This window comes from Macrotis lagotis, chromosome X (genome assembly GCF_037893015.1).
Source record: "Macrotis lagotis isolate mMagLag1 chromosome X, bilby.v1.9.chrom.fasta, whole genome shotgun sequence".
In the NCBI taxonomy this organism is placed as follows: Eukaryota; Metazoa; Chordata; class Mammalia; order Peramelemorphia; family Peramelidae; genus Macrotis; species Macrotis lagotis.
Genome location: NC_133666.1, coordinates 174163821 through 174186777, shown reverse-complemented (window position 1 = coordinate 174186777; position 22957 = coordinate 174163821). Strand labels below are relative to the sequence as shown.

Below are 22957 nucleotides of genomic sequence, written 5' to 3'. Positions count from 1 at the left end.
TATCCTGAGGTATGTGAACTTAGAAATATATATATATATATATATATATATATACACACATATATATGTATATATATATACACACACATATATATGTATTTAAAATCATATGTAGATATATAACTATTTTAATATAATTGATTTCCTTTGTAACTCTATATATCATGATATATATATATATATATTTAAAAATAATATTCTATGATGGAACCCCAAAACTTTTTCAGATTGCCAAAGGATCCATTTCACCAAAAAGATTTAGACAAAATCTCTAAGAAATGAATGGTTAGTGTAATAACATCAGGGAACTCTATATCTGCACTAACATGTAATGCACAGTGCTAAGCTTCAGGCTGAACAAGACAAGTTAAAGCACACAAGTGGAAGATGACATAAGCCAAGAGAGATAACACTGATGTGACTATTCAAATATGTATTTTTATATACAATGTGGAAAAGCTTTAAGATATCAATATAAGTAAGTTGACAACTAGTCCTTCCATGCTATACACAAGTGTTAACAGGTATGGCATGCTAGGAATGTAAGAATGAATTACCGAAGATTACACAAGGGTAAGCAGAAAGCTGGAAAAGGTCTTTAAGAGTACCTAGCAGTTCAGCCTGACATTGTAAGAATAAGCAAGAAACAAACTGCGCTATGTGACTAGCAGTTCATATAATTACCATCAGGGTCCAAGCTGATTATCTGGGGTAAGAGGTGTGGGACCTACTTGGACCCACAGAATTTTAAAACTCAAAGGTACCTCATAAAAAGCCTTTAGTCTTAAGTCCTTCATTTTACAGATAATAAAGCTGAGTGGTCCAGAGAGGGACTTGCTTATAAAGACAGTCAATGTGAGGACCACAGTATCCTTACAGGAAGCACTTTTTGTTATATATATACTATCACTCCTCTGATTCAATTATTAGAAGTCTACTAATTCAACTCAGCATAGTCTGTAGTACTAGAAGTTGACAGGCTTTTTATGCTTCAAAGAGGAGAAAATTTTCAAAGGAAATGGGATTTCAAGCAGAGTAAACAGTTCAAACAGACAGAAGGCACTCCATTCCAGACAGCAAGATGGTCTCAAGATGGTGGGTGGTTTCTTCCAAGATAACTAGCCAGTGATGGTCTACAAAAAAGTACATAAAGTTCTTGGGTGCCAGTTAGAAATTTTTTAAAGAAAAACACAAAGGAAGGACTGGATGGCACAGAAACTTTTCATTAACATCAATGAAGCCCAGTGAGAAGGGTGATGCCAGTCCATTTTGTTCTAGTGATACTTCACCATTACTATGAGAAAACATTATAAAGTGAGAGGAAGTAGGTGGTAAACATATTAGTTCAGAAGCAAACTGAGATAAAAAAACAGAAAAAAGGAGGGGAATAGAAGTTAAAAGTCTTGAAGTCTGATAGAAGTCTTGAAGTTAAAAATAACCAACCAGGAATTTCTGTAGAGGGTGATAAAGAACCAATTCTGGAATGAAAAGAATTTACTGATAAACTAATGTAGAGCAAAGTCTTCTCAATAGTAAGAGGGGAACAGGGTTGGGCTCAAGGGATGTAAGAATGCTCTGGAAAGGAGAGCTAATTCAGAAAAGAATATATTTAGTGTGTGTGGCTGTGTTTTAAGTGACTCAAAGATTCCTAGATATACTCTAAGAAAGGTCAATGATTAAAAAAGACCCACAAAATCTTTTAATAGCCCCAAAAGATTCATAGCAACACTTTTCAAATAACTGTAAAGAATGTTGATAACCATCAAATAGGGACTAATCAAACAGGCTATGTTACAAGAATGTAGAGAAATACTACCATGCTCTAAGAAACAATGAATATGATGAATAAAAAGAATCATGGAAAGACTTATATTGACTGATGTAAAAAAAATGAGCAGATAGAACCAGGAGGATAATACATACAAAGACGACAATAATGTAATTGGAAAGAACAACAACAAACTGAATGCTGTTAAATTCTAATGATCCAGTTTGGGCCCTGAAGGGGAAAAAAAAATGTGAAGGTATCTCAAAGGGTCCCCTCTAAAAGCTTGCATGTCCCAGCACAAGAACAAAGCACCCACCCTTATTTCCATTTATTCCAACCCTACTTCCAATCCCAGCAATATATCATTCCAGATCTGCCTGCCCCTTGCCCTGTGCCCTCTAGAATGCCTATTACACAAATAATAAACTTTTTTCTTTTTAAATAAAACTTTTCTTTCTTACTGGTTCCATCTTTTGCAATGGAGCTCCACCTCTCTCCTGATGACACTGTTTTATTTCCTTGGATTGGCTATGCTTTTTTCTGATTTATAATGGAGAAGTGAAAATATCCCTTTGCCACTTTCAGCTCTCTCTCCCTCTCTCCTCCCCACCCCTTTCTCTTGCCACCATCATTCAGCATTCTTTCTTTTAAGATTAACATTATCCAAACTTGCCACCTAATCTAGAGTCTGGTAGTCATTCTTTAACAATGAAATCAATATTTAATTGATTGAGCTTCAGATCAAACATTTCTGGTTCCTTCTCTCTTCACCAACTTTTGTCCTCAACTAGGGATACAATTATGTGGTAGCACAGCCCCCTCCATGTTCCTTGGGCAAGATGTTACATCTCCTGACTCCCTGCAAGTGGGACACTCGCTGTCCTACATATATGGAATGCCCAATAAATTTGTTTCCACCACCTAGTTTTCCTTAAGTCTCAGCTAAAATCCTGACTTATGCAAGTAGCCTTTCTTGGTCCTCCTTAATCTAAGAACCTTCCTTCTGAGATTGCCTCCAAGTTATCCTGTAGGCATCTTGTAGTAATAATTTTTGAGATTTTGCTTTCCTCATTAGACTGAAAGATTCTTTTTTGGAATTTCTTTGTAACCCCAGTACTTAACTTATACTAGGCACTTAATAAACTCTTGTTGACTTGCTGACTATACATATTAATGCTTCCTGAAATATCCTACCTGCTCAATCTACTCAGTTTCCATGATCTACTCATCTATCCTACCTCAGCTACTGAGACGGGCATACTCTTGATTTCTGGCCTTTACCTACAGTTGTTCTACTTTCTTGAATTCCAAAATTCTTTTATCTGATCATAATCTTTTATTGGGCAGAGAAGTATTGTAGTGGAAAAAGTGCTGGTTTTGAAATCAGGAAGATTCATTTTCTTGAGCTCAAATCTGGCCTCAGACACTTAGCTATGGGACTCTGGGCAAGTCACTTTAATCCCATCTATTTCAGTTTCCTCATCTGTAGAATAAACTGGGGAGGGAAATGGTAAACAACTCTAGTATCTTTTCCAAGAAAACCTCAAATAGGATCACAAAGAGTTGGATACAACTTTCTTGTTACATCTTTTTGTATGTCCTATTGATCCCTAACCTTGCTCTTCCACCTGTGAACTTCATTCTTCCATTCCTCATTCTATCCTAGGCTATCCCCTGCTGCATTAGCTATTTGCTCATCTCTTTCCTAACCAAACTTCTTGGTAAATAGGTTCAAGGTAAAACTAGCTTCTACTTCTCAATCCCTTGCCCTCCTGTATTATCACTGATCATTCCTTGCCTTACCTCAAACTCTGAATTATTCTTACCATTTGCTTCCTTAGTTTCTTCTATTCATATATCCTGGAGGATATCTCTGGAGGAAATCAGAAAACTATTCTGACTGCATCACCTACACATTTGTAAGATCTAAAATTAATTAAGCATTCACAGCGGTGAGGAAATTCTACTTATCTCCAAATTTGGTACTCAACTTTCTATAAGGGTTGTTCTAAGTTTCTCTTCAAATGTCCCACAGTACCTTCTCCCACTCCTCCTATACTCTCAGGTGAGGATTTCAACTCCTAATTCACCAAAACCCTCTCCTTATCTCACATCATTTGGGAAACTTGAGTTCAAGTTCTATTTTTTTTGCAAGGCAATGTAGTTAAATGACTTGCCCAAGCTCATACAGGTAATTAAGTGTCTGAGGCTAGATCTGAACTCAGATCCTCCTGACTTCAGGGTCAGTGCTTTACTGTGCCACCTAGGTGCCTCAAGTTCTTCTTCTGACTGGCTCTGTGACCTTGAACAAGGCACTTAATCTTTTGGTGCCTTCTTGGTCAGTTGTGTCAAACGCTCTCCAATATGGTCAGAATGAGATTAAAATATAATTGGGAAACTACTTAACAAAATATATAAATATATAAAAATACATTTATTTAAAATTACATTTTAAAACCAAGCTCAATTTAACAGCTTTATATATGGATTAGTAGAACCTTCTTCCATTTTCTTGACACTAGTATTCTAGGTAACTTTCTAAAATTCAGGGGTCAATCTGTTTTGATTTGAGTTCTTATCTCTTATCCTTATATCAAATTTATCAAAGCAACAGCAAAACTGTTTTGCTTGTGTGTGCTCCCATCTGAATTTTCTTCTTTCTTCTTTTTTAAAAAAGTGCAACAGGATGAGCCAATGGTATCTGAATATAAACTGAAGTACACTTTTCTTCTCTTGAGGTTTCTCTATATTTTTTGGGAGAGTGGGGTTCATGTTTACTTTCACAACAAGCTTACTATAGCAATGTGAAAATAAATGAATATTTAAAAAAAAGTTCACCAGTATAATCTATATCAAATGGCTTGTTGTCTCAGGGATGGGGGAGGGTAAGGGAGGAAAATAGAAAATGTGGAACTCAATTTTTAAAAAATTAATGTTAAAAATTGTCCTTGTGGGCAGCTAGGTGGTGCAGTGGATAGAGCACCAGCCCTGGAGTCAGGAGGACCTGAGTTCAAATATAACCTCAGACACTTAATAATTATCTAGCTACGTGACCTTGGGAAAGTCACTTAACCTCATTACCTTGCAAAAACAAAAAATTTGTCCTTACATGTAATGGGAAAAATATAATATTATTTTAAAAATATGTTCAAATGGTGCTCTATTGGTCAACTTTTTTCCTTTTGTGTTTTGGCATCTCTATTACTACCTACCTACCAATTTTCTCACCTTCAACTCTTTCCAACTACAAATAAACGCCTTCCTTATAAATAAATAAATATTATTATTATTAGTAGTAGTAGTAGTAATAGTAGTAGTAGTAGTAGTAGTAGTAGTAGTAGTAGTAGTAGTAGTAATAGCTAACATTTGGTATAGCAAAGAGCTTTACAACCATTATCTCATATTATCCTCTCAACAACACTAGAAGGCTGGCATTATCCCCATTTTAAAGAAGTAAGCAGAGTTTCATAAAACAAATGTGTACATTTTGCCTCATTCTACACCTCTAGTCCATAATCTCTCTGCTAAGAGGTGAAAGACATGTTTCAGCATTTTCTGAAGTCATGACTGGTCACTGTCTTGATCTTAAGCTTTCAAAAGCTTTTCCTTGCTGCTAGTTTCTTCTCCCTTCGTTTCTTGACATTTGCTTTTGTGTAACTTATTTATTAACATATTTTCTCCCCCAGTGAAATTCAAGCTCCATGTGGATAGGGATTTCATTTTTGTCTTTGAGTATTCATAAAATAGAATCTTAATTAAATATCTACTCATTGAGTGATCTGCCTTAGTGGAAGGAGTTCCTTACATGGAGCAATTTAAACAAAAATATATAAGGGTTAATATCTCAATAAAAGGAAGAGATATACTTTAAAATCAGCTGTATTAGAGTAGGACAAAATTACTTTTTCTTCCTTAAAAAATATGTATTTTAGGGGCAGCTAGGTGGCTTAGTGGATAAAGCACCGGCCCTGGAGTCAGGAGTACCTAGATTCAAATCCAGTCTCAGACATTTAATAATTACCTAGCTGTGTGGTCTTGGGCAAGCCACTTAAGCCCATTTGCCTTGCAAAAACCTAAAAAAATAATGAATTTTATTTTGCTAAATATTTCCCAATTACATTAATATTTTTAATAATCATTTAAAAATTTTGAGGTCTAATTTTTTTCTCTATTTCTCCCTTCACCTCTTGAGAAGGCAAGCAAAATGATATGGATTATAGATTTAAGTCATGCAAAACATAGTTATGTTGCAAAAGAAAACACACATATATCCCCCAAAAAAGTATACTTTAATTTGCATTCAGAATTCACCCGTTCTTTCTCTGCAAGTAGGTAATATTTTTCAACACTGGTTCTATGGATTTGTCTCAAATTACTGTCTTGATCTGAGGAGCTGTTACTGTGAACAATGTTCTCTTGTTTCTGCTCATGAAGTGACCTTTTCAATGCAAACTTCAATTTTCAATATACCCTGGAACCTATGTAACTAAAAATCCCTATAATAAGATTGTTACCAATAATAGCGTGTTCATTCCTCTATAAGCTAACCTCCTCAAGTCTTATAAGATCATTACATCCTATAAAATAAATGAAATCCTCACAGGCCAAGTTGATATCCCTTCAGGCTCATAAGGTAAAGAGAGATTAGACATAATAACAAAGGAAATGTTCTCTGGAGCTATTGTAGCATTTTTTTTTTGTAGCTATCACATCATTAGTAGAGTTCAAATATACAATAAATTTCTAGCTCCAAGATAATAAAGACAACCTGCCCTTCATTAATGGTTTCTAAACTGCATCCAGCTAGAATTGTGGAACTATAATGCCCTCCAGAGAGAGAAATTAACACCATAGTTCAAAGTTCCTCAAATCCATTGATCCTTAATCTGCTAAAGATCTCTATGTATTTAGAAACTGAATAATATTTCTTCCCAATTCAGAACTCTTCCCCCACCCCCAAATGTTCAGTCAGTTTCTTCTAATTATATCAGGAAGAGTGTCTCAGGCACAAATGATCTTTCATTTCTAATCATATTGCACAGTGAACTGGTAAAGTTTTCTGAAGGAAAGCTATGTATTCATTCTAGATAGTTATAAATGGTATATATACTTTCCTCTTCTTCTAGGACTTTTGATTTTTCAATGCTACAAAGAAGAGAAAACAAATACCAGGAGAATTGATCTGGGAAGATTATTATACCTCATTAAGAGTACCATTTAAAATATATGTTAAGCTGAAAATTAAAGCTCAGGCTTATGGAAGTAATAATTCTATCATCAAAATGAGTAAACCTGCTTTTTACAATTTGTGTCCTCAGATAAGATTTAATTTTGCTTTAAAGTTAATTTGCTGTTGTTGAAAGGGGCCTGCATTAAAGTCCTAAGTCATTTGTAAAGGAGGTACAAAGCAAACAAGATTCCCTAGTTAAGTACATAGCATTCAGGGCAATAATTACATATGGACTGTTTATAATAAAAAGCCAACATTGTGAATACAGTACCAGCATTCCTAATCTATTGAGAATTGCAGCTTTAATAATTTGTTGAATTTCATGACCCTACCCTTCCCTGCCAGGTGTCTTTTCAAAGAGTTAAAAGACATTTTAAAACTTAAGATGAACTGAAATTAATTTTGTTTTGACTGTTTCAGGACACTTTATAAGATAAGAGGAAATATCCTGCTTTTCTGTTCGATGCTTGTATTAAATGTAAATTCCATCAAATAATACTAAATCCCCAATTAAAATTCTGTGTTATGGAAACAAGAAGCATGGCTTAGAATTCAGCAATACAAATTCATATCCTGTAGAAGTTCAATTTTCTTGACGTGCATGAAACTTCATTTACTCACTCACAAATCTAATTAAAAGGACTTTTAATTGAAAAGAAATGAGTGGAAAGAGAGGAAAAACTATCACTAAGCTAGATCTTCCACAAAGATCTCCCACATTATCCCCATAGGATAGTGACTACCCATTAAGTCTACAATATATAAAAAAAGAAGTTAATAAACACAAAGCTTCAGCTGTATATACACAAGTGTACAAAAGAAGAGCAAAATAAAGTGAGAGAACAGAATACAAGGAGACAGATCTGACCCAAAGATATCATTGAGATTTCAGGGTAGGTAGGTGGGAGATTTTTGAGAAGAAAACTGATGAGGAATTTGGATAATAGATCATAAGACTAGAATAGAGGCAAGAGCCTAATGTATCCAGACAGCTGCCGCTAAAAGCAAGACAATCAATAATTTCTAGACTTATTTTAATGATAATTATATCCTTCAAAAATAAAGGGAGAATTTTTATTATGGAGTTGATGAAAGGAAAGGAGTGGAAGGGAAAATAAAGAGGGTTGACGGGATGAAACATTAGAACTTAAAGGGTATGCACTGACTGCTTCATCTTAGAATCTGTGACAGAGAAATGGAAGAAAGCTTGTTGTAGTCTGACTTATATCTCACATTTAGAGTAAGCAGATTTCAGAGTTCAGAGAAAGGTTATACAGGATTCCAAGGAATGAAATTCTATAGAAAAAGTGTGTCTTGGAGGGATGGGAAGTTATTATGAATAAAATTCTGAAGGCAGAGAGAAAAACAATTCTATTGAAAAAAAAGGAAAAACTCAATATGGATGTACAACTTATTGACCAATTTTGATTTTTAAAAGGCAAGTGTCTGCTCATTGGTTCAGCTCTTCAAAATATCATAGGCAGCAAAACTAGTCTACTTCTTAGATGGTTAACAGGAGGAGAGAGAGAAATTATAAGCCAAATAATCTTTGTGAACTCTTTCCCATATTAAAAGCCATCTGAGAGGAAGAAAAGAAATTTAAATACCTCACAATATGCTGAATTTCAAATCCCTTAAAGGATTTTTTTGGTTACTAAAATTTAAAATTACATGGTCATAATCTATTTTCAAATTTAGATTATATTATTTCAGTTAAAAAGGGATGATATTGGAATTATATGTTGAGAGTAGTTAACCATTTTGCAATGTTTATCTTACACATGTAGATGTTATTATAAATTTAGTTAGAATAAAATAAATTGAGAAGAAGAAATAAAAATGCACAGAGGCAGAAGCAAATGTAAGAGAAACAAAATAATTAGAGAAGTAAAAATCATGATAAATAGAATAGGTTCAGGATGGCCAAATCTCAGAATTCTCTGAGAGAGGCAAAGAAAGTTCAAGGCAACAAAAAAATCCTTGTTTTAAAGCCATATTGGAAGAAAAGAAGAGGATCAAAGAAAAGGATAGAATCACTGTCCTTTGTGACTGGAACAATGATAAGAAAAGATGGAGTTTTTGTTTTTGACAAGAAGAATGATTTTTGGACTGGTTTTAAATTTAATATACACTTTAAAAAGCCCAAACTGTAGATAATAGAAATTCAGTTTCATGAAGAATCTTTTATTTTGGAGATTTTTTTATGTATAAGTTTGTCTAGTTAATAAAAAGAAAATGTAAAAAATAATAAAAGTACCTTTATCATATGAACTCAATAAAAACATCCATTGTTTTAAACACATAAAGTAGATAATTAATGTTGAATTGAATTCATATATTCATCTTCCTAATTCGATAGTGCTCTCAAATATTATAAGTTTATAATTTTTGAAATTAATTTTAAAATATTTAAAAATTTAAAAATTATTAGAAGAGAGTCAGTGGATACACTTTATCTGTTTTGCATAATGCTGCATCTTTTTTTTTGATTAGGTATCATGATAGGGAAAGGACACTGTACCTGGACTTGTTTAACTGCAACTCCTATATTCAATTAGCTGTCATAAACTTGAACATCTGTTATCTTCTTTACGACTCAAATTTCCTTGAGTCTTAAATGCAAAAAAATGGAAGTTGGTTATTAATATTATTATTATTATTATTAATCATTAAACAAATCTCACTGAAACATTTTTTTTTAATTTTTAGTTGTTTTTTTTTTGCAAGGCAAATGGGGTTAAGTGGCTTTGCCCAAGGCCACACAGCTAGGTAATTATTAAGTGTCTGAGACCAGATTTGAACTCAGGTACTCCTGACTCCAGGGTCAGAGCTCTATCCATTGCACCATCTAGCCGCCCCTGAAACTTTTGTTTTCAATCTACTAAATAGATTACTGACAATGAGAGCAATTGCCATCTATTTTTTTTACAAAGCTAATATGGCTTATAACAAAGTTAAACAACTTATTGCAAAAGCAATTTGGGAAAACCATCATCTGAACAGTGAGGAGGTATTGTGACAATTACATGCTGACACATGCTGTGTGATCTTAGGCAAATCATTTAACCTACCTGGGTCTCAGTTTCCTCATTTATAAAATGAGGGGGTGGGACTGAAAGGTCTCAGAAAGTTTCTTCCATGATCCTATGATAATGAATAAAAATTTAATTTTAAAATCTAAAGCTTACTTTTGATTTAGAACTCCACTGAGGGTCTTTGTGAAAACATATGCATGCAGCCAACCTAAGCCTAATGGTCTAAAACCTAAACCTAGGGCACAATACTCATGAATAAGCAATGCTAAGTGGAAACACTGATGTGATGGATGCTAAAAGCAAATCTACTTAAGCAGACTTTATGTGAACCAGAGAGAAGACTCAAATGATCAAAGAAGAAAAACTTTTCAGTACTATATTACCTTCTAGAAAGGGAGAAAAATAATCTTCCCTACCAAAAAATGGACTACCTCATATGATTATTTGAGTCTATTTATTTTGAGCCCAAAGAATATATTTTGATATATTCATCCCTATTATCCTTGAATAACATGTGTTAAATGCATTCATGCTTTCTGAAAATAATTCATAGCCAAATCTTTTACCAAGGATATAATGGCAGTGATTAACAATTACTTCAAATCATCACCAAATAAATATTAAGAACATTCTTTTGTTTATTAAAGACTTTGAGTTTTTGAGTTTTACAATTCCCCCCATCTTACTTCCCTCCCCTCACCCCCCCAGAAAGCAATCTGTCAGTCTTTACTTAGTTTCCATGTTGTACATTGATCTAAACTGAGTGTGATGAGAGAGAAATCATAAGAACGTTCTTAATAATATAATCCTTGAATGATAAATCACTAGCTTTTAATTATTTGTCAACAGGAGGGTATGATGTTGTAACTTGCCACAAGTTAGTACCAGTCATTCTTAGAGAAGAGGGAAGCAATGTGTCATATAACTGAATTGGGGTGACCTGACCAGATCTTGTTGTTTGGATGTGGACAGGAATACCTACTTGAAACTTCTTGAAAAAGTGGTAGCATACCCCAAATAAATTTTGCTAAGATTTGCAAAGCACTTCAATACTTGCTAAAAACACTTTACATAATCTCATTTGAGTATTATCACAACTCCTAAATTCTTAATATTACAGGAATAATTATTCCCATTTTATAAATGAAGGAAAGATTAAGCGATCAGTTCTTGGTCATATTGTTAGTTTCTTTTTAAGCATTTAAAAAAAATTATTTTAGGTGATGGGGTTTAAGTGACTTGCCCAAGATGTCACAGCTAGGTTATAATGAAATGTCTAAGGCTCAATTTGAACTCAGGTCCTTCTGGTTCTAGGGCCATTGGCTCTAGCCACCGCACCACCTAGCTGCCCTTATTGTTGAGTTTCAGCATCAGGATCTGAACCCAAGTCTTAGTGACTACAAGACCAGAATTCTGTGCGTATCTTGGGAATCAGAAGATAGTGTTGTAGTCCCAACTCTGGCTAGGAATAGGAAGAAATGTGGCTAAGGAGCTGACTAGAGATACAATAGCATAATTGGGGGAGGGCTGAGCACATACAAAATGCCCTACCTGATTCCTATCTATAGGCAAGCTTTATGATCCTGCTTCTGAAAGATATCTTACACCATCATATCAGTGCAAGTATATCTATCTGGCCATTAATTACTGTTAATTTATTGGATGGTGACAAAAAGCATTTTGACTGGCTGGAAGTAACGATTCATATAAAAGTTTCGAGTAAATGGTTTTCTTGCCTGGTGATTTTTAAGTAATGAAATATCAGTGGGAGATGCTGGGTGGGAGAAGCTGCCTCCTTGCCTGCTACAACATCTCCTTTAACAACTCTGATTGTGCTGCTTCTTCTTTCATGATTTTAGGAGAAGTGCTCTGAAATGTCCTAAGAGCCATCAGAGAGGACTCACTGGCAACCAGAACCAGGGGCAAGCAGTCAAGTTCTGTCCAAAGTGCAGCTGAGCCATCTATGTAACTCAGCCCAGCAAGGGAGCAATACACATAACAGCTATGCCACTCTGGTTGGTAGGACTCAAAACAGTGAGAAAAGGACTTCCTTTTGGGTCTCACATGTTATCTATAGGAGTATTGGTAGACGAATTACAACAGTCACATTTTTGATTGCAGAGTTGTATTGCAAAGACAAGGGGATCTATCTGAGACTGGTTGGCTGGGGATGGGGGGAAGCCAGTGCAATGAAGGGTAGGAAGAAGGCATGCTAGACCTAGCTTTTTTCAAAGAAAGACATGTTCAATCTATTGATATTCATTCTATTACACTGCTATTACGCTACTCTATTTACCAAATGCTAAAACGATATTAGGTATTTCTGGATGAAACTGGGAAAAGAAATTAATCTTGAATGCCTTTCCCCCAAGCAATATTAGATGACCTCAAGAGAAAGGCCAAGATCTAAATAGGGTTAATGGAGCCTGAACCTCTTTGCCGTACTTAGAGGTTAAGCCCTCTTCAAACTCTCAGGGGAAAAAAGATGACCAAGCTAGAAATTTAATACAAGAACAACACCGATCAATGGATAGAGTACCAGATGTTCCCTTTTATTTTTCTCAATTCAGCATTTTTCCTTGCTATATAAATGGTTTGCCTAACATTCTACTAAAGAATAAAAATCTTGTAATAAAACTCAAAGGTGTCAAAATTTAGATCACTGGGATTCAAAGAAGATTTAATCTACTCAATGCATCACCAAGAAAAAAGTTATATTATTATGAAGGCAATGGAGAAAGGATTAGCTATGGCTAGTGGCTTCTAGCCAATTTATGCACTGTGGTGCTTTGAGAGATTACTGTACTCAGAGAGGGTATCATGTTTGACCAGCATGTGGGTAAAGCTAGTTGGACCAGGAAAAAGCAGATCTTTGCAGTTCAAAACTTAGTGGAATAAAATGCAGACCAAGCAGTTCATAACAGCTTTGAAAATGTTATTTTTAGTACGTCTCCATAAAAATGTTTTTCTTAGTAATTATATTAAAATAGTTGTACCTACCAACACAAACATCAGTAAAGTCTCAAAGCTGTAGTTATCAGAAAAAGTTGCTTCAGGTTGCTGAAGTTTTCTTCATAACGTGTGTTTTAAATTCTACATTCCTCCTGACATAGTCTTAGCTATACAAATAACATCACACACACACACACACACACAAACATAGTGGGGCTTTATGTATTTTTTTTTTTTACAAAATCAAGGTCAAGGTCTTTATAGCAATATATTTTTCTTCCCTTTATTGCCCTCAGGTAGCAAGCACATACACAATGAAATGTAAGAAAAATATTTTGTCCAGAAAATAAGGTGGGATATCCACACCACCTCAAACTTGCATGGGCCAGACCACAAAAGGGGAATGAATGCCAATGATCTTTGACTCTTTTGTATGGTCTGAGCAAATAACTGATCTATTTTTAGTTCCCATTCTTAGTGGTATTTTTCTGTCCTTTAGCCCCCCAAATCCCAGTGTGCCATGAATATATCTATATATCTATCTATATAATATACACATTTATGCACAAAGAACTAAATGGCAGAGAAACAACTCTGGAATAAAAAGAAGAAATGTTTTGATGACTAAAGAGTGTTATCTTTTTCAAGCTCAGCTACTTAGAATTGTCCTTTTGTTGACTTGTCTCTTCTAAGATATACTTATACAGTTGTTATCTCAAAAAGAAATATATATGTGTGTGTGTGTGTGTGTGTGTGTGTGTGTGTGTGTGTGTGTGTGTGTGTATTAGAAGTTATATAAGGGGGAGAAGAGAATCAAAGAAGGGACAGCATCATTACTGGGAATGGAAAAGTTGATGAGAAATAATCACTGAGAGAAAGCAGAAACTAGGCTTAGCTTATTTTGCTTCACTTTTCTCTGCAAATAAATACATGCTTTGTACCTGAAAAGACATAACAAAAATGGGTAAGAGGAAGTTGAGAACCAAGATTGGGGGTGGGGAACACCTCTATGTCCTTTAGAAATTCAAATCATCAGGTCCTAAAAACTACACCCTAGCAACCAAAAAAAATTGATGGATGACATTTACTGAGCCAAACCCTTGAAGAGTGGGAAAGATTCCAGTGCTAGAGAAGGGCAAACTTTATAATGATATTCCTCAAAAGGGAAGAAAAAATAGTTTTTTATCAGATCTATCAGATCTTTATACAGCAATGAGCCATGAGCCTTGACTACAATTCTTTGAGGTGTCCATAGCTTTATCAATAGATCATGTCAGAATAATCTCATTTCCTTTTTTGACAGAGTTACCAGAATGGTAAATCAGGGAATTATTTAGATGTACTTAGCCTAGATATTTGCAGAGCATGTGATGATCTTTCATGTTCTTCTTGTGTACAAGACAAAGAAGTGGGTTAAACAAGAATATAGGAGGTATGACTGAAGAGCAATTCACCTGCTAAAGACTTGAGTTTTTATTTGTTTTGCAAGCCTAGTATATGTGTGACATGGTGATCAACTACAACAAAAACAATGAAGAGACAGCATACTGTTGAGAACTAGAGATATGTGCTGTGCTCCACCCCAGGAGATCAACATCCACAATTATAGTTATTTTGAGGCATCAGATTTTAGGAAGAACATTGATAAATGAAAGGATGACAAGGATGGTGAAGATTGATTGATGTAATTGGGCATGTTAACTTGAATAACAGATAACTAGGAGAATATAAATCATATTCAAAACACTTTTATTAAGTGTTTGCTACTTGCTATGGGTTGTGCTATGAAATGGGGAAACAGACTAAACAGACTATAGGTCCTAGCCCTCAAGAACTCCACATTTTATTCTGGGAAACAATAAGAATGCAGAGAAAGGACTTGTCACTGGGAGGGTCAGAGTAGTCCTCATTCAGGGAATGGAACTTAAAACCTGGCTGAGTCTTAGAGGAGTGGGATCCTACCAAGGTAAAACCAAAGAGGAAGCTCATTAGGCATGATGAGCAAAGTTACAGACATTCATATATGAAATGTTATTTATGAGCAATCAGTTGGACAGTCTGATTGAAACATCAGCACATAGCAGATGAAATGATCCAGGAAAGGTAGCATGGAACCAGATGGTAAAAGAATTTAATTGTCAAAGAGAAAGAAGTGCTAGTTTTTATCTGAAAGACAAGAAGGAGTATCATGTCATCTGAAGAGAAGAGGGTAGCTCTGGAGTTGGAGGATATAAGCCGAGTAGACTAGAGATTCTATTCTTTGCTCTTTGTGTGACCTTGGGAGGATTACTTAGCCTTGGTGCCCTCATTATCTCATCTGTAAAATGAAGGCGGTTAAACTTGGTGATTTTAAAGTCCCTTCCAGCTCTAAATCTACAATCTCTATGGTTCTTAGTCTCTGGGTTTCCTGAGTAGGGGAACCCTTAAACAGAGTCAGTACTTTTAGTTTATCAGTTTTGGATGAAGGGAGAGCCTAAAAATGACAGGTGATCCATTAGGTGCCAACTTCATATACATGACGGACCCCAAGTGGAAATGGATTTAGATGACTCTAGTTGGTCCCCCCCACCCAGGGCAGAGCCAGGAGCTATGGCTGAAAGAGGCAATAGCATCTGATTTAGACTTGAGGAAACAAATCCTAAAAAATTAGAGATTTACCAAAATAGAAAAGGCTACATGGAAAAAGGAAGAGGGTTCTGCCTCATTACAGATTTTCCAAGTAAAGCTGGATGGTCACTTGTCCAATAGGTAAAAGAGGGCATTCTTGTTTGGGTATGGGTTGTACTAAATGAATTCTCAAGTCCCTTACACTCTGTAATTTTATGATTGTGACCATATTAGGCAGACTAGTAAAGGGCATTAAAGATACAGCTTAAACTTGATTTGTAGTTCAGTATGCTATTTTGAAACAAATGAACAACTACTTAAAAAAAACCCAAAACTTTTTTTTGAACATGCATTTCTTCTACACATCCTTAAATGGTGAAATTTCTTATAGAAAGTAATAGAAGAGACTACGGCTTACATAAGCACAAATAAAATAGCAACTCATTCCTCTCAAGAAACTGTTCAAATATTAGGTTGAAAATGAGAGTAAGTTAGCTTCTTGAAAATCCTAAGGTAAGGAACACTCACTATTTTCAGGAATCTGTGAAATACATTCAGGTGTTTATTATAGTAAATAAAACAAAAGACCTAGAAATATTGTACGATCTATAGTAAGGGAATATTATAACACTCTTTTGTTCAACCTTTATCTAGAAATCAATGGACAAATTTAAAATACTGTTTTCCCTGTGTAGCTAGGTTGCAAGTATTCTGGCACTAATTACAGTCCAATTTAGCTTCATTTCCTCTTTCTTTTAACTGTTATTAATACTTCCACCAGAGGGCAGGAAAGAGTCAAGGAAAGGAGATGGAACTACAACCAGTTATCTGTCTGTCTTGACCTTTGGAGTGGAAAGGTCAGGGTGGGCTGAGAATACCACAGCTATATATATATATATATATACATATATATATATTATATATATTATATATATATATATATGTGTATATGTGTATATGTGTATATATGTATATGTGTATATGTGTATATGTGTATATATGTATATATGTATATGTGTGTGTGTACACACACACACACACACACACACACACACACACACACACACACACACACGATGCCTGTGTCTAGTGGAAAACACAGTTTTTGGACTTTGGTAAGCCATAGACCCAAGTTCAGAACACAATGAGTCTGTTAAAAACCAGTTTATTTTTTCCCACAGTGAAGGCTATGAATTTAACTTTTCGTTTAAAGTAAGTTCAGCTCAACTTTAAGGTAAACAAAAGTATTTTCTAACTGCTATCCCCATTTTACAGATGAGGAAACTGAAACTTGGAAAAGCTCACTGACTGACTTTCTCATGGTTACACAACTTGTAAGAAACTTTATAGGATTCAAACCCAAGGTCTGATTTCAAGTTTGGGGCATTGTTCATCATACAGGGGTCTTCTCAAGGTGGTATCTCGAAGTAGCAACAAAGAAACCGATGAAGAAATCAGGGTATTGGGAAAGGAGTGGAATATGACCTATGAGTTTATATGACTGCATAAATGATCTATGAGTTTAAAATAGTTAGTTGCCCCACCAGAAACATGAAATTCCATCCCTGTGTGCTTCTTTTCAATTATAATGTCTTCAATCCTCCCCCCCCCCCACCTTGGTTCATTTAATGAAGATCTTTTAAAAATCTTCATTAAATGTTGTTGCCAAAGGCAGGAGGGGAAAGGTAACATAATGTAGAAGAAAGACCATAGCACTTAAGGATTAGAACACTTGGAAAGAAATCTGCCATTGGACCCTGGATTCAATCTTAGTCTCAATATTATCATCTGTAAAATGGGAATAACACTTGTACTATATGCTTTTTTAATCTTAAATTTATAACCCACAAACAAAAATGTGAGAGCTATTATTGGAGACTTCCTGTCCTCCCAAGACACATATTTTTAAAAGGAAGACATTCTTGAGGAAAATGAAGATTAGAGTAATTTCTTCCTTCCCTTCTCCAAACTAATATTTTCTGTTCCAAAACTCTGAAAGAAAAATCATAATACATAAAAAAGAGAAGTGAAGTTTTCCCATCTTGAACTCACTTTCACCTACAACATTAAGTTATATAATTTACTGCAGGCATACTGAGAGTCAGATTTGTAAAGATACTTCTCTGACCACTTGAGAGAGATGTCTGTGAGGAGCAGAACAGAGTTATAGACAGCAAATCCAGAAGCCAGAATGATATAAATTCATGTCTCACCTGTGGCACATCCTGGCTGTGTGACCCTTGGGTAAGCCATTTAAATTCTCAGTTATGCATCTAATTCTGTAAGACTACATCACCAAGATGGTGCCGACCTGCACTGGCAGAGGAAGTACCCACATCTGACAGTTCCCTATCCCAACTGGATCCAGTCTAACCCCTCTCCCTGTCTACAACCTTCTGCAACCATCTAACTTGAAGCACCACTATGCTCTACCCCTGTAAAATCTGATTTTAGGCCAATCTAGAAGACTGGGGTACCCTGTGCTTCTTACATATAGGCATACTGCAAACATGTGTCAGTTTGCTACAATTCTCTTCCCAAATCCTGCCCAGGTAACAAAGAGTCTTGTTTGTTCAATCTTCTATCCATCTGCACTCATGAAAATTATTCAACAATCCTAAAATAGGGAGAGTTGTGGCTTAAGTCAGCTGTGCCAGCAATTTTTAATATACAACAAAATAGCAGTAAATAATACTGATAGTTCAAGCAGTACAACTAAAGCTTTTTGTTACCATTTCCCTCATGACAATAGAAACACATTGTTACACTTTATTATTGAACAGACTTAACAAGTTAAGTTGTTGAGATGGTTGCGGATAAAGTTAGGGGCTAGGCTAAATTCCATTGGGACAGGGAACTGTTGTTAGGCAAGGGGACTTCCTTTTCCAAAAGTCCTCTATTGAAAACTGGTCAGGTCAATATCTAAACTCTGTATAAAGTCTCAAAATGTGAAAAATTTTCTATTTACTTCAGTGTAGTACTTAGAAGTACAAAAACCATTCATGGGGGGCAGCTAGGTGAAGCAGTGGATAGCACACCAGCCGTGGAGTCAGGAGTACCTGAGTTCAAAAGTGACCTCAGACACTTAATAATTACCTAGCTGCATGGCCTTGGGCAAGTCACTTAACCCTAGTGCTAGAGAGAGAGAGAGAGAGAGAGAGAGAGGGGAGGGTCTGAGGAGAGGGTCTTCCCCTTGAACATTGTTTATGGTACTGATTTGAATGGCAGAAAGAAATACATTTAATTATTTTTTCTTTTCAAGTTTTCCTAAAAGAAAACTTTAAGGAGGATTATATTTTGCGTGTTTTGCAGAAATGAGATTACCCAAAATAACTGAAGATTCAAGACAAGGAGGGGAATAAAAGACTGAAACTTGGAAAATGTGGGGATCCATGACATAAATTTACTGTGTAAGTTTTGCATTTCCAAGTTCCCCATAATTAGAAAGAAATTGTGAATTTAAAGGAATGACCCCAGAATTCTATGACTCCCATGTGTAGAGCAATTCTTTAGTCCTAAGATACAATTAGTAGTTAAAAGGATATAAATGCTTATAGTCACTTATCACTCAGGTCATAATCCAAGTCCTAGTCTAAATAAAATTTGAAATATAGTCTAATTTTTAAATAGTCTAATTTTGATTGTTTTGGAATTTTCCTTCTAATTAACCATGAGCCAGACAGATTCATATTGAAACAGGATCTGGGATGCAGGTTTTTTTTTTGGGGGGGGGCAAAAGGCAGTGGGGTTAAGTGACTTGCCCAAGGTAATTATTAAGTGTCTGAGGCTGGATTTGAACTCAGGTTCTCCAGACCTCAGGGCTGGTGCTCCAACCATTGTGTCACTTAGCTTCCCCTGGGATACAGTTTTTATAGAATTTTGGACCAGAGTTAAGTTCAATAAGAAACAAACTAATATGCTTCAAAGTTCTGACTAATCTTTGGAAGGACTCACAAAGTTGATTCTTTAACCTTTTAAGCATGAAAATATTTTTACAAGAACAAAAATTAGGCTGGACTTCTGGTGGGGTTAGACATGTATAAAATTTACTCTAGTTAAAACAGCTTTTTCCTTGCTTCCTGACACTGCACCCTATAACCCCCTTTCCTTTTCATGTAAAGCAGGTGGAAGCTAATTACATGAAAGGTTTTTGTTTTTAATATCTTTCAAGGTTACGTCTGTCTCTGTCTGTCTCTCTCTCAGAGGCCATGCCTATGGCTCTAGAAACAAGTGACAGAGAATAAATTAGCAGGGATGGGGTTGTTTGTGAACTGGCTGCTGGCAGGCTCACCACAGAATGACTGATTTTTACTGTTCCTAAAAAGAAGTAAGAGGCAAGAACCCCAGGGAAAAAAGCTACATTAGTAGAACACTATTCTAGGACTAAATAATGAAAGAAGATCTTTAAAGATTTACCTTTTGCTACTTAGCACATTCTTTCAGAGGGAGATTCTTCCTGACAGCCTACAAAAAATGTGGACTGAAGAGTTGTGCATAAAATTAGAGAAAGGGTGATTTTTTTAATGTTAGTTTTGTTTTGCTTTAAGATATATTAAAACATCATTGAGTCAAACTAACGGGAGGAGAGAATGGCATGAATTGGTAAAGAATATATAATTATTTCTATTATAATTTTATTGTTTTCAAGTATATAGAGTAATAAACCATAAATACTGTTAGGATGTTGCTAATTAGATATCCTGAAATAATCTAATAATAAACAGATGAGATCAGAATCTTCGGATTTTAGAGCTGGAAGGGATACTGGAGAGATCATATAAAGCTATTTTCTTTATTACAGATAAGGAGAATGAGACTGACTGATTTGCCTTGTTAGCCCTAATTAGGCTGTGGCTGAGCTTTGTTTAACCAGTCAGGGGTTTCCCAACTTCTAGTCCACTGCTCTATCCATTGGATATGAAAGTGGAATTGGATGTTTACAATTAATTGTATATAAATTGTATATAAAGTGTTTGTTTCCAAAAGGATTTCAAAAACTTTGTTTTCTTTTATTCTCATTCTGAAATGAGTTGGATTAGATGGTCTGAGGTTTCATCTCAACACTTAAGTTCTATGATTCTGTAAAACAGGGTGAATATTCCCAGCTCTTTATAATTTCACTATACTTAGAAATCTTTTCTATTGCCAAACTACATTTCAGTCTATATTTAAAATTATAAATTATGCCAAAGAAATTCAAATTAATGAGAATTTCCTGTACTAGAAATGAAATGAAATTTATTATTTATTAAAAGAATTTTAACTATCTCAGGAGCAATTACTAAATAACCCTGGTTCCTTCACTAAATGATGAAGACAGTTCAGTCATTTGTGGGCTAAAGTAGTTTTTTAAAATAAGTTTAAACAGCCTGCCCTAGTGATTATTAAGACATTTATATTTCTTTGTAACTCAGATAAAATAGTATTCTAAATAAGGAAATGCCTTATTAAATGGTCAGAGTAATATTTCTCTTGTCAGTTTGTTTCTATGATCAGGAAAGCCTATAATGAAATAAAGATGGACCAGGCTATTGCTGCTGCCAATGCTAAATTATGGGATTTGGTTCTGATTTCTATCTGCTTTACTTGTCTTCAAAAGAGGGAGAGATTTAAATTTCCTTATCCAGTAGTGAGGAAGATCAGTCATCAAAGTAGGGCAGCATGGTTAAGTGTCAAACAGAGTAGAAGAAAAAGCATCACAAAGGTCATATTGGGTAAGGCAGAGTCATTTGATGTAGACACTTCTCTCATTTCCAAAACATCCCTGAAACTAGGACCTCTCAACCAAAACATTCTCATTTTTGGAGAAGGAGGAATGGTATCTGATGGTAACTAACTTTAGCAACTAATAAACTTTTCTTTCTCTGGAAAAACTCCTTTTCTGGATCACTGTAACTATTTTGCTTTTTATATAAAGATATTTTATTTATATATTTCTATACAAAAAATCTTGTTAATCCCCACTATACATTATAAAGTAGATAAATGAGTTTTATAATTCCAAATTTCAAGGAGTTAATGGTAAGACTCTGATTTTTCCTAATGCTGGGTTAGCAAGTTTTCGATGCCTACCTCAAGGTACTTGGCCAGACGTGGGGATCCTTAACTAAAAATTAAGATTATTGTGGTGCTCAACTTCATCCAGGTTTAAGACTCAGCTAACTATTTTCAAAATTAATAAAAGGAAAAGTTTTTAATTTGGAAAAAGAATCTTGAAAAATAATTTTTTTGCTTCAAGGAATAGATGCGTAATAGCTCTTAAGTCTTTATTGTCCCTACCTGTGGTCATTTTTTCAAAAACTCCAGTACTGAGGCTATTACTATAAATGATTTTTCCCCTACTACCTTGCTGTTCTGTTTGATCAAGATAGATAACTATCATTATATATAACTATCATTATATACAGATAACTATCATTATGTCACAACATTTTTGATTCATTAAATAAAAGCAGAATTTTTCTAGTAGTTCATTTTTACTAAAAATAGGTAATCCAAGTTTCTACCCCTAAACTCACTCTCTGTGGGAAGTAGCAGTGATCTAGTAATCTTTGAAAGGGCCTGGGATGTGTGAATTAGCATATCTTGTTCAATTTGCTTTCATTCTCTCTCTTTTTTAATATGGAATATAGTATCACTCTACCCAAAAGTCAACCATGAGTTATTTAAAGACAGCAGTGTTGACCTTATCACAATGCACTGAAAAAAAGAAAAAAAAAGGAGTGTAAAGGTTTGTACATTCCAGATGGAATAAATGACTGAGCTGGGCTGGGACAGTATTCAAAAAGCTAATGACCAGTAAATACTTGACAAGTCAATGCTATAATAACAATGTCATTATGATGATGATTCTAGGAGAGAACTGTAATTATGTACTCAAAACGTCTGAGCAACAGATGCTATGTCCTGCTATTGGACAAAGTGAAAAAAAGGCAGTAAAACTTATTGACAAAGTTCTACTACTTATTACAAACATCAGACACCTAAATCACCCCATTCTCACTCCAATCTCCCTCTCAAACATGAATAACAACAAAACCACTTCTACGTGCAGACATCAAAACACCCAAGGAAATAGATGCAGAAAGGGAATAAGCATCCAGGAAAGGAAAAGTACTTGTAAGTCTTGCCAAGTTTCCACCTCTTGGACAGGCTGTTCCACATTTGTCTGAAGAGTTGTAACGCCCACTGTTGCTCCTGGCACAACTCTTGGTGTCTAAGGGTCCTATGATCTGCTTAACTGTCTTAGTCTCAGCATGGAAAACCTTTTCTTCCCTTCATATGTGAAAAGGCTTTTTAAATAAAGGTTTCATTAAGGATCAAAAGGGAAAAATGAAACAAAATGCAAAATATAAGAGTAATGAG

At 35.0% G+C, this 22957-nt stretch overlaps 1 protein-coding gene across 7 annotated transcripts in view; it reads right to left on the bottom strand.

Annotated features, from left to right (window-relative positions):
* AOPEP (aminopeptidase O (putative)) overlaps positions 1-22957 on the bottom strand; it is a 632574-nt gene that overhangs the window by 15682 nt on the left and 593935 nt on the right. Inside the window, exons 15-16 of one of the 7 annotated variants that reach the window (XM_074201224.1) lie at positions 10070-10142; positions 9525-9610 (exon numbers count right to left, since the gene is read on the bottom strand). The exons of 5 other annotated variants lie outside the window; for them this stretch is intronic. In XM_074201224.1, the coding sequence (XP_074057325.1) occupies positions 10086-10142 (57 nt within the window). In that variant the 3' untranslated portion in view covers positions 9525-9610; positions 10070-10085. Of the gene's footprint in view, positions 1-9519; positions 9611-10069; positions 10143-22957 lie in introns of those variants that run through there. One more of the 7 variants, XM_074201225.1, reaches the window with a different exon arrangement.